Source organism: Strix aluco, chromosome 2, assembly GCF_031877795.1.
Source record: "Strix aluco isolate bStrAlu1 chromosome 2, bStrAlu1.hap1, whole genome shotgun sequence".
NCBI classification, from domain to species: domain Eukaryota; kingdom Metazoa; phylum Chordata; class Aves; order Strigiformes; family Strigidae; genus Strix; species Strix aluco.
The window spans coordinates 79546063-79558722 of record NC_133932.1 but is presented as its reverse complement, the minus strand read 5'-3'; the positions used below and the strand labels follow the sequence as shown (position 1 = coordinate 79558722).

At 40.6% G+C, this 12660-nt stretch overlaps 1 protein-coding gene across 7 annotated transcripts in view; it reads left to right on the top strand.

Moving 5' to 3' along the window:
- MBNL2 (muscleblind like splicing regulator 2) overlaps nt 1-12660 on the top strand; it is a 111933-nt gene that overhangs the window by 78570 nt on the left and 20703 nt on the right. For 4 of the 7 annotated variants that reach the window (XM_074815427.1, XM_074815425.1, XM_074815429.1 and 1 more), the window contains exons 4-7: nt 1399-1599; nt 2757-3020; nt 9521-9574; nt 10220-10373. In XM_074815427.1, coding sequence (XP_074671528.1) covers nt 1399-1599; nt 2757-3020; nt 9521-9574; nt 10220-10373 — 673 coding nt within the window. The remainder of the gene's footprint in view (nt 1-1398; nt 1600-2756; nt 3021-9520; nt 9575-10219; nt 10374-12660) is intronic. The other 3 variants (XM_074815430.1, XM_074815432.1, XM_074815431.1) reach the window with 1 other exon arrangement.

Sequence of the window (12660 nt, the reverse complement as noted above, 5' to 3'; positions counted from 1 at the left end):
AACTGGGCTGTTTGATATCAAGCAGTTTTCATCTCTGATAAAAACAGAGCATTATTTACTTTTAACTCTCTAGGGCAGGTAGATGCCATTTCTTTACAGTTGGATATCCTGGCTAATCTGCTGCTCAGAGCACCTTCTTAGTACTAACTCACGTTCATTTATAATTTGGTAATTGATTCCAAAGACAAAAAAACACAAAACCAAACCAGAAATAAGCCTTCTAGCTCCTATGCTTTCTCTTTGCATATTTTCTATATACTGTGCATGGCTGGCATTCCTTCACCAACAAAGGCCATGCAGGCTGCCTTGATGAGAAAGACACTCCCCCTTCGTTAAGCGTTTTTAAGTCTTTCCTTAGTGTTCTGTTGTTGTATGGTTCATTTCTAGCTGCCGGCTTCTTTGGGAACTTAATTTCTGAGAAGGCTAATCTGAGATGTGTCCTGTTTTTCTGCATAGTTTTTTCTCCTTTATAATTATAGCTTCAGTCTCTGGGGTAAACATCAGCTCTGCAGAACTAAAGCACTTTCCAGGTCTGACCGTGGTCTGACCATGGTGATGTTCTGCCTCCACCCTCCACGGGGCTGGCAGTAACAAACCCACCATTCTGCCTTGGTAGGGTGGTGTTTTAGCATCACACAAGTGCTCTTTCTTGTGCTTGTGACTTCACTGACTTGCTGTAGGAAGACATGAAACAGATTTTTAGACCCATATCATTCCTTCCAATCAAACTTTTTCGTAAGATGAACTCTAGCTAAGCCTGAATAATCCCTTTCTAAATATTGTGTCCAGCTGAGATTATAATATTTATTCTGCTTGCCACTGGTGACAGCTGAGCACACAAACATTTGCAAAGGTGAGGTTTTTTGATGTGTGAGCCATAGTAACGTATAATTGCAGGAGGTGGCAAAATACAGCATGCAAACAGATGGAAGTTACATGCCAAAGAGTTCATTATATATACGCCTATTAGAAATATGGCTTAAATATAGTTAATAATGCTTCACCTATGAAATCTGGTACTTTGAAAAATAGCCTGTTTTCCCAAGGAAAACAAGTATTGAGAAAAAGCAATAAAGTCTATGTTATTTCTACGTTTAGATGTGTAAATAAGCCTGCAATGTAAGCTGGACCTCTGTAGAGATTCAGGTTCAAAGTACAACTTCCTTTGCATCAGCAACCTCTTTTCTAGTAATAGAGCTACAAAGGCGGTTTTTCATATGCTGCTGGAATGTGTTACCTGATTAGAAGAAGAGAGTATGCCGTGTGTTTTGCCAGCTGTTTGAAATTTTTTCATTAAGAAAATGAATCAGTGCCAGAAAGAACACACAAAAGACAACTAGTAAGCTCTTGATTAAGGGGTTGTTTTTTTTCATCTTGGTCTGTGTTTTCCTTTTTCAGCCCACATTTCCAGTGGGTCCCACAATAGGAACGAACACGGCTATTAGCTTTGCTCCTTACCTAACGCCAGTAACACCGGGAGTTGGCTTAGTCCCGACTGAGATCCTACCCACGCCGCCTGTCATTGTTCCTGGAAGTCCACCGGTTTCAGTCCCCGGTTCAACTGCTACCCAGAAACTTCTCAGGACTGATAAACTGGAGGTACTGTAGACACCGCTGTAACTAGAAATGCAATCCTCTGTTAGGCTGTGTGAAAGATCCTAGAGGGAAAAACTTTATTGTTTTAGAAACGATGCTTAAATTTAGTTGTTACAAATAAAGACCTTGTAATCAGACAGGATTTCTACACTTGCAGCCAGTGGTAATTAAACACCTTTTTTTTTAAGGTAGTGTGTTTGCTCAAATTTAATACACAGACATCAACATGAATTTTAATCTTTGGTAAAGTTAATCTCTTCCAAAATACCTCAAGTATACATGACTGTAAAGGTATGCCTCGCTGAAATATCTAACAAGCATATTTTTATTGCGGTATTGATTCTATCCAGGTTTCTATGCCTTGATATTAGGGGATTTTATAGCCTTATAGGTGGATATTAGGGGAGTGGTATAGCCCTTCAGCCTTGAGCTACAAATGGAGATCTCGAATGTTACCAACCCTGCATCAGGCTGAAGGGGCAAGCCCCCAGCTATGTGCAGAGCCTCCCTGGTGTTGGTGGATCCCCACATGACTGGGCTCAGTGGAATCTGTGACCAAGTACACAAGAAGGCCAAACGGCTCTTGCAGAAATTAATATCCTTTCCCAAAAGCCTAAGCACTAGTGTCTAGAGCATGTTTCTTCTTGGGAAAATCAACGTCTTCATTATTTTTAAGGAGCCTCTCCATTTTGTTTGTAGACTCCCTAAAAAATAGAGGGCATCTGACGCATATTTTCCCCAGGTCTCAGCAAGAGGAACTTCTTCCCTACTAGACCTGCAAGAATATAAAGTGTAGTCAGAAAGGGACTGAATATGTTGTTGATTCCCAGCTAGTTTTGCAAGGGCAGTTACTTCAGTAAGTATCCTTCCCAGGTGTTTTCTAGACAGAAAAAAGGAAAGGCATTTGGGAATGCTTCTGTTGCATGTCAAGTTCATTTAGCCACCGTACCGCAGAGCTACCTGAGGAGCCAAACATGTGAGGGTGAAATAGATGCATTTCCCTCTCCCAGAAGATGAAGGGTTTATTAAATTGAATTTGCTGAAAAACTTGAACTAACCGGGGAAGGGGGCAGGTCTGTCTTTTGGGGTTGCGGGGCTCTCCCTGCCCTTTTGCATTGCGCCGAGCTCTTCCCCTGCAACGCGTGTTGTTTTGCACGTAGGTGTGCAGGGAGTTCCAGCGGGGAAACTGTGCGCGTGGAGAGACTGATTGCCGCTTTGCGCACCCGGCAGACAGCACAATGATTGACACAAACGACAACACCGTAACCGTGTGTATGGATTACATAAAAGGTCGTTGCATGAGGGAGAAATGCAAGTATTTTCACCCTCCTGCACATTTGCAGGCCAAAATCAAAGCGGCGCAACACCAAGCCAACCAGGCTGCGGTGGCAGCCCAGGCAGCTGCGGCAGCTGCGACTGTGATGGTAAGTGCTGGCATATATGGCTGCCTTTTTTTGACAGAAGCTCTTTGATGCCTATTTTGCTTCAATTTAATGCTGTTTGCTTATACTTTCTTTTCTCTTTTGCCTCTTTTTTTCTTTTTTTTTTTTTGATAGAAGATAAGAATTTATAAAATTATTACTATTGCTTGATGGGAGGAAGCACTTTTTTTCTTTTATGCCCTTATTTTAATGCTGTATTTCTATCCAAGACAGTGAAGCAAATGACACTCTATACCACTTCTGTTCTCTGCCTTGATTATATGTTAAATTTGCCCCTAGTATTTCCAAACAGAAACAAAACTGATAAACTTCAATGTCCCCTGGAAAATAGGGGCACAGATGCTGTTTTAGCTCTTTGATGACAGATATACATGTGGAAATTTGGAAGAAAAGGAAGAAAAGCAAAGAGAGAGCTTTTGCCTCAGAGATTGGTAGTAGAAAAGAAACCTGTGTTAAGATTCAACTGACCCCACCTTAGATGTCAGACAGTTAGATATCTGAGCCTAGCCTAGCCACCTTGGTCTCACTTTATAGGTACTGGAAAAACCCAGCACATTCATCTGATCTATCATTAGTACCTGTCTGTGGATGAGAAAGAACTGTGTTCTATAGATAAACGTCTATCCCCACTGACTAAAAAGTGTTGACTATATCTTTTTGAACTTTGGTTAGATGAATCTCACACCTAGAGACTTTTCTTGCCTCTCCCACTGTCACAGGCAAGTTAGTTGAATCACAGGGTTTAAAGCAGAAAACTAAAATGGGAATCATTAAGAAGCAGCATAGTAACTGTAGTCAGAAGAAAGGAGATTTGAGGACTTTCTATTATTGGGTATTTTAAGCTCTTACTTAAAACTGTTCAGACAAGTCAGCCCATCCATTTAACCAGTATTGGATCTCTCTTACGGCTGCTACCAGGAAGGTTGTTAAATGTAAATAGAGTGGTATTGATAAAAGTTAAATAAATCGAGCAGGCAGGATCTGACTTGGGAGACAAAGTTGCTGGCAGCAAATCAAAGAATCATTGTCCTCATTGCTGGCAGTGGACGAATAATTAAGCAGATGTGGTTTGTGGACTTGTGGGCAGTGCATACAATAGTTACAGACAATACAGTTATTCTCTGGGTAAAAAGCCTACCAGAAACACAATACAGTACAGTATATAACTACCCCAAGCTATTGTACTTAGCAAATTAGCAAAGACCAGACTTTTTGAGGCACAAAGGGTAAGTTATGCAAGAAAGCAAACCTCTAAACCGAAGAACATTCCTTAAGTTTTAATGTTCTTATAGTATCCCCAGTCTCTGTTTCAAATTGGATGATTTTTAGTTAAACTTTCCTGTGCTTGTAGAAATTGAATACCATCTGGAAATTAAAGCAAAGGAGATTGTGGAGGTTTTTTTCTAATTAGCTTCTATTGTGCAATATTTATTGTCCATTTTGAGAATGTAATATTTCTAGGCAGTATACTAAAGAAGAAAGGAGAGAGATGAGGGGATTAATTTTTTTGCACTTCAGTAATGATTGGATATATATCCTGTGATTTTAAATAAGCTGTAATTGGAGTTGCATTAGCCTCAAAGCAATATGAGGCATCTTTGGAAACACAGAATTGAAATGTTAGCATTCTAATGCCACAGAGAAGAAGGCAGGGACCTGTAATTCAGGGTAACTTTTTGCAGAAAAAGACGTACAAAATATTTTAATGGCTTGTTTAGACTACCAAACAGGAAAGATTCTTTACAATCCAACTATTTTTTGTTTAATATAGATTGGAAACAATCAGAGCGAATGAAAAATCACCGGAATGGCAATAACAACAAAAAAGTGATAGAAAAGACATATGCCTGCAAGGCCACCCATGAACAACTGAGAATACTCAGTTGGATCTAGAGAGCAGAAGTAAGGCGGAAATGCTTCCCTGTAGGGTTCACTTGCAGGTTGCTCCCAGGTTGAAATTGTCCGAGACATTTTCCTTCCTGGGGGAGCTGGCTGCATTGCTCTGGTCCAGAGGTGCTCGTATAGGTGAGCGTTGTGGATAGGGTTAGAGCACTGTAGGCAAACCTTATAAGATCATTGAAGGTCAATGAATTCTGCAATCTGTGACCTTGTAGAAAATGCCCTGTCTGTATTTCTGTACACTGAAGTTTAGGGCTTTTTACTCAAACATTTTAGGTGACCTCATCATTTGAAGTAAAAAGAAATGGAAAAGACACTGTGAAAGAGGCTATAGACAGTGTATAGCTTAAATGTGAAGTGTATTAGAAGACGGTGTCATCTATCACTGTACTCAGGGAGCTCCAAATATTCATATGGTTCATCAGAGAGCATAAAAAGTCACTGAAGTATGTACAACCTAAATTAAAATGTGAATTCATAGTTGGTGTTGGAAAGGACTTCTGGAGATCACCTAGTCCAATCCCCCTGCTCAAACCAGGTGAGCTAGACCAGATTGTCCAGGACCTGCCTAATCAGCTTTTGAAAGTCTCCAAGCATGGAGACTCCACAACTTCTGTTGACAACCTGCTCCATGGTTAAATCATGCTTACAGTAAAAAAAAAAAAAAAAAAAAAAAAATAAATCCTTACATTTAAATGGAGTTTCTTGTATGTACATTTGTCCCCATTGCCTCTTGTCCTGTCACTGGGCACTGATGAGAAGAACCTGGCTCCATCTTTATTCCCCTGTCAGGTATTTATATCCACCTATGAGATTCCCCTGCATCTTCTCTTCTCCAGGCTGAACAGTCCCAGTTCTCTCAGCCTTTTCTCATATAAGTGGTGCTTCAGTCCCTTAATCATCTTTGGGGATGATTAAGGGACTGTTTACTAGTATGTCCATGTCTTTCTTGTACTGGGGCGCCCAGACCTGGACATAGCACTCCATATGTGGCCTCACCAGTGCTGAGTAGAGGGGAAGGATCACATCCCTACACCTGCTGGTGATGCTCTTCCTAATGCAGCCCAGAATGCTGTCAGCTGCCTTTGGTGTGAGGGCGCACTGCTGGCTTATGTTGAACTTGGTGTCCAGCAGGACCTTGAGGGCCTTTTCTGCCAAGTCTTGGTGGCCCCCAGCCTGTACTGGTGTCTGGGGTTGTTTCTCCCCAGGTGCAGGACTTGGTATTTCTCTTCGTTGAACTTAAAGAGGTTCCTTTGTGCCCATTTTTCCAGCCTTTCCAGGTCCCTGTGAGTGGCAGCACATCTATTTTGTGTATCATTCACTCCTCCAAGTTTTATATCACTAGTGACTGGCCACCAGCTGGACTTTGTGTTGCTGATCACAACCCTTTGAGCCTGGGAGTTGAGGCAATTTTCAGTCCATCTCAGTGTTTCCTGTTTAGCCCATATGAAATAAGTTTGTCTATGAGGATGAAATGGGAGACAGTGTTGAAAACCTTTCTGAAGTCAACGGGAACAACACCCATTGCTCTCCCCTCACCCACAAAGCCAGTTTCATCGTAGAAGGCTGTCAGGTTGGTTAAGCACTGACTGAATTTCCCCTTCATAAATCTATGCTGACTACTCCTCATCACCTTCTTGGCTTTCATGTGTTTGGAGACGGTTTTCAGGAACTTGACTGCTTTCCCAGGCACTGAGGTGAGGTTGACCAACCTGTCATTCCTCAGACCTTCCTTCCTGCCCTTTTTGAAGATAGGAGTGTCATAGACTTTCATGCAATCTTCGGGAACTTCCCTCAGTCTCAGGAACCTTTCAGAGATAATTAAGAGTGGCCTTGAAGTGACATTGGCCAGCTCCCTCAGCACCTCAGTCGGTGCATCCTGTCAGGTCCTATGGGTTTGTGTACAACCAGTTTGTTTAAATATTCCCTAGCTTGATCCTTCTCCTTCAAGGGTAAATCTTCTCCACTTCAGACTTTCCCACTGGCCTGAAGGCCTGTCTTACCAGTAAAGACTGAGGTGGAGAAAATGTTCAGTACCTCAGCCTTCTCAGTGTCCTGTATCATCAGGTCGCCTGCCTCATTCAGCAGTGGGCCCACATTTTCCCTACTCTTCCTTTTGTTGCTGACATACTTGGAGAAGCCCTTCTTGTTGTCCTTCACATTCCTTGCTAGATTCAACTCCAGGTGGTCTTTGGCTCTTCTAACCCATCCCTGCATGCTCAGGCTGTGTCCCTCTGTCCTGGGCCATCTGTCCCTTCTTCCATCTCTTGTGTGCATCCCTTCTTGTGTTTGATTTTTGGTGAGGAGCTCCTTGCACATACATGCAGGCCTCTGCTGTGTAGATCTTGCTCACGTTCCAGGAGGCATAGCGTACCAATGTGACATACGGCAGACAAATACTATGCCTCAGTATGTTTGATCATTTTTATTATCATCTTTATTTCCTTCCGTAGCCTTTTCCTCTCCAGACTGTAGCTATTGATTTTTTCGCTTGTTAGTTACGTAGGAGATCAAATGCTGAGCAGGAGATAACCTGATGGAACAGGAAGAGCCAAAGGAGGTTTTACTATCAGGACAAAATGAAAGAAAATATGAAGGTGGGAGAGAAAAATGGACAGTCAGTCTGAAAGCCTGAAAAGAGGCAGGGACTACATGCAAACAAGGTTGATGAGCAGGTCTAGAAACAGTTCAAGTTAAAGCCTTCAGGTTGGGAAAACAGTGAGACCGAACTTGCTGTGGAAGATGAGGGGAAAGCCAGCAAAAAGCTTCAAAATAGGGAGGTGAGGTTAAGAAGAGCATGGAGAAGAAGTGGAGAAAGGCCATCATAAACAGAGAGATAGTAAGTTAACAAGTGAGATCAGATAAGATCTGTATTTGGATAATGAAGGTAATTAACTGAAGTGCTTTACTCTTAATGATGTTGGTTTGAATTTGTGGACTTCATCATCACATAATGCTGAATTCAGATGTAATGCTTCACTTCCACGTAGACTTCCATCCATGGTGGATGCAGAGTGGGTCTGAGGCTGTGCCCCGTGCAGATGGAGTGATGTCCCCTGCGGGGGTACCCGTGGGCAGTTACCACACGTGGGCTGCCACAGCACCCTGCTTAGACACAAGAAGGCTCTTCAGATCCTCACTTTGCACCAGGTGTTTCTTGTTATATCTTGAGTCTTGCACCCAAACAGATGAGCAGATCCTGTAGGTCAGGGTATGTAATCCAGAAATGTGCTGAAGGAGAGATGGGGAAGGAAGCCCCATGCAACGTAGATGCAACAGAACCAGGAAGAAGGAATAGGCAGTGAGGGCTATCCTGCAAAATACAATGTTGGCAACAGCTAATCTTGTGACCATAACCTGTTTGTAGGCATTTTGTGCCTTGTCCTCCTTTTTTTCACTTTTGTTCCCTATTTCCACATGCTGATGTTAAGATAGACATAATCTGCATATCCTGAAAAGAGCTAAATATCAGCCTGTGTTTAAAAAACAAAAGTAAAAATTCTGATTTCTAAGTAAATCTTCCTTTCCTTTCTAAAGGTTTGTAAGAATTATTTACACTATAAAACTTGAAAGTAGTATTTCATATGAGAAGATTATTAACAAAATGCCATCATATCAGCCATAAGTTTGATATTATTATGGAAGTATACATAAATGTATATGTCTATGTACTATGCCTAAATACTTTCTTTTAAAAAAATTAATAATGCAGGACTAGTATCATAACTTATACGTTAATGTTCGCTTATGAATTTAGAGCAGTACTTTTACTCCCTGCTTCTGAAGCTAGTTCTGCAGGTTGTAGCAAATTTTAGAAAATATGTTTTAAATTCTGAAAGACTTTTTTCCCCTCTCAATGTAATGTGGTAAGTTTCAAGGAAAAAAAAAAATCTACAAAAATTACCCAGCTGTAGGGGAAAAAAATGGAATTAATGATAAGTTAGTGTAACTAGACATACTGTTTATTCTGCTTTGTATTTGAAGAGGAGAACCTCTTTCATTTTGAACCCCAAATCTATGGAGTGACACACTTCTCTTAATTCAAAGACCCTCACCTTGCAAGCACTGATATTAATAGCATTTGTAATGCATTGCAACTTTCATTAGTGCTTTGTATTTGAAAATGTAGCCTTCCGAATGGATATTTCCGCTTTAAAATGTGACTTCACTAACTTATCAGGAATTCTTATAGGCATATCCTTAAAACTTTCTGCATCTCTGTGAAGTGTTTATACGATGCTTAATAGTGTCTGCAAGCTGCTGTTTTACTCAACTTTCCTGAATTTCAAACATCTATATTTTACTCTCTTATATGCTTTTAACTAAGGTATAGTAGATGCATTTTTGCTTCGGTACTAATTCGAAATGTAATATTCATTTCTTTAGAAGACATTTTTGTTGTTGTGCATGCCTAGTGTTTTGTATGTTGTATATTGCATTCAGAATATTTTTTTCCTTCTCACCTATCCACAAATGCAATGCCGTTCCCATGATGCACCTCTGCTTGCTGTTTACCTGTATGTTAATTCGCTTGAATCCCATTGGCCCACTGCCATCATGTGCTCGCTGCCTGTTATTAAAAGACTCAGTCGACTGCCAAAGCAATGAAGCGACCTCTCGAAGCAACTGTAGACCTGGTACTTTGACCTTTCACCTTTTGCTTTGCATGTAGCTTTTTTTTTTTTTTCAGAGAAGCAACTAATGAAATTTGTATCGCTTTACTTTTGAACATCAACCGGAAATGATTTCACATACTCGTTAATTTACCAGAAACTCTATTTATCCATCTCATTCTCATACGTAATAAACGCAGACGATTTAGTTTGGTTCCTAACATGGTTTCATTTTTTTAAATATCCTCTCATGAAAAGTCGAATTGAGATAAAACTGCTTCTGTAATTGAAAACGCTTAACGTAATCCATTAATCTGTATAATAATAGGAAATGATATTTAAATCTAAAAAAGAAAATACTTGGCAATGAAACACAAGTGGTTTTTTCTCCCTATAATATTTGAAAACCTATTTAAAGGCAATGCCATTTTTGTTGCTTTAAAGGCCTTTCTTTTCAGTAGTTGTGCTGCTACAGTTTTAGGTTAATAGTACCATGCTTTTGCTATCAATAACAAAATTTCACTCATTTTACATTGCTGTGCTTTGAGTTAATATGCATGGCAAGGCATCCTTAGCTGCTTTAAAAAATAATAAGTTTTTGTATTTATGTATGTGTTACAGACAATGTCTTAAAAATGACGCCATTTTAACTAACTTTCTTATTTACAGGCCTTTCCTCCTGGTGTTCTTCACCCTTTACCAAAGAGACAAGCACTTGAAAAAAGCAATGGTGCCAGTGCCGTTTTCAATCCCAGTGTCTTGCACTATCAACAGGCTCTTGCCAATGCTCAGTTGCAGCAACATGCAGCATTTATCCCAACAGGTATGTTGTACCCACGTTGAACCAATTTTGTGTTCCTTAGGTAGTCTCCGTGTCAGGCAGTTGCACTTAACTGAAGGTTTTATTATGCTCCCTGCCCTACTTGAGGTGAAGTCTGCACAGATATTTACACATTATTTTAATTCCTCCTGCAAAGTACAAGAGTTGAAGCAGAAATTTCAACATGCCGTTAGGCTGCTTTTCACATTCATGGCCTTGTTCATCGTTGTCCAGAGTTTGCCCCTTTTTTCCTACCTTAAATTGTCTGTATTTTGACTTTTATCTGCCAGCACTCTCCTAGGAGACAAGAGGGCAAAGTTCCGCCAACAAAAATGCTGGGAAAAGCCCCACGCTCCAGAGATGCCACACAAAGTGTGCCGTGGCTGGGGCACATCCTCCTGCTGCCTCGGGTGCTGATTTGCAGCCGTGGGGACTACCCCAGCCGCACACGAGCAGAGCAAGAAGGGGAGCACCAGCCGTAACCTTCCAGTCGATACCTGTGTGGAAGCACTGGCGAACCACGTTGCTCCCCACGTTGCAGCTGCAGTAAAGGGCTTTGAGGCATCAGATGCGTTTTCATGGTTTTCATTTTGGAACGCCACCAGAACTTTTCCTAGCATTTGCAGCTAATAGCTGGGGTTGTAATTCTTCAAAGGGGTGATCTGAAGACGAGTGAACGTAATTTGCATTTCAGTGCTCAGAATTCTGTAAAAATCAGAGCATTCAGAGATGGCTTGAACTGCACCGTGGCTGATGGCAGGGCTCCTCTTTAACACTGCGAGAGAAAGAATGTGCTAGGTGCTCGTGTAAACAGTAACAACATAACCCTCTAAATTATGTCAGTCACCCCCACTCCAAACTTCCCAAAGGTAAATATCCTGCCTAATGAACTCTGTGATTTCATTTGTAATTAACAAATTACATATTTTAGTATCAGAATGTTATCGAGTGTGAACTTCCAGAATTGTTTAAAACTATGTGTTTGCAAATGCACTTGACATTTCAGTGATGTTATTTTAGTTTATAGAAATAATGTAGGTTAAACAAGGAATGAAATGCAACACATGATGATTTCCCAATCTATCAGCATTCCCATATGTTTTTAAAGATAAAAACAAACACAGATGGCTTTGACTTCATGGAATTTCCTATAAGGCCTGAGTAACAAACCTTGGAGCCTGCCCCTGTATTTATAATAGTAAGTTATAGCATGCTGTATTTTTAGCACATTGGTCCACCAGAATATCTGTGGCAGAAAACATACTGACATTTATGGAAGTGTTTGAAAAAAATAAATAAATTGTGAGACTGCCTATTTGGACTTGAATGGAAGACTACCCTATGCTTACAGACATACAGAAATTTCCAGAAATTTATTTTACATTGTAACCCTGAGAATTTGCAGTAGGATATGCATTATTCTTTCTCTTAAGCACTCCATTTCAGGGCTTGTCGCTATTATTTGCAATTGCCAAGGATTTTAAATTAACTATGGAAAATACAGTAGTTTAAACCTTTTTCAGTGAAATAGCATTTGGTTATTTTCCAGACTTTTGGAGTGCTCATGCTTCCTTAAGTAGCTCATTCTTTGTGCGTTTTATTGTCCATCCCTCTTTTCAACTAATGGTTGTAATTATAATTTTATCTTACAAATTTCTGATGGTAGGAAGGGTGGATCTTGAAACCAAACCTTAAGGGCCAGGTTGTTAGCAAGCCCCAAAACAAGTGCATGAAAAAAGAAGAAATAGAGGGATAACATAGCAGATGGAGCCCAAGCCCAGAGCAGAAAACCTTTCTCAAAGTGCTGAACCTCCTGCTCTTTGTGAACACCAAGAGCACCTAGAAGGGATGTTAGGAAGAGGAGTGGGGTATGGAAGGAGGTTAGGAAAGGGGAACCCCCTCTATATGAGAGGGTGTCATGAACTTTTCGTTAAAGATGCTACGTCTGATATTCCCACCTTTCCTGGGAAGGTTGGAAGGGTGTAAGGACTGTCATGCCACCCAGGCCTAAGGAGCAATGCATGACATAATCTGTTGGATTTTAAACAAATATGTGATATTTTCTGAACTGGTATAAATTTTCAAATGTGTTCCTTGTGTGTGTGTGTGTGTGTGTGTTAAGTTAAATTTTCAGATAAGTTTTGCTGCTGGAATATATATAAAACTTAATTGTTTTATATAACTTCTCTGCTTTCTTAACCACTTGCTCCCCTAATAAAAAGTGTGGGGCTTGACTTAGCATGGCTTACCTCCAAAGTTCTGCACTTTGTTTGTTTTACATCAGTTTGAT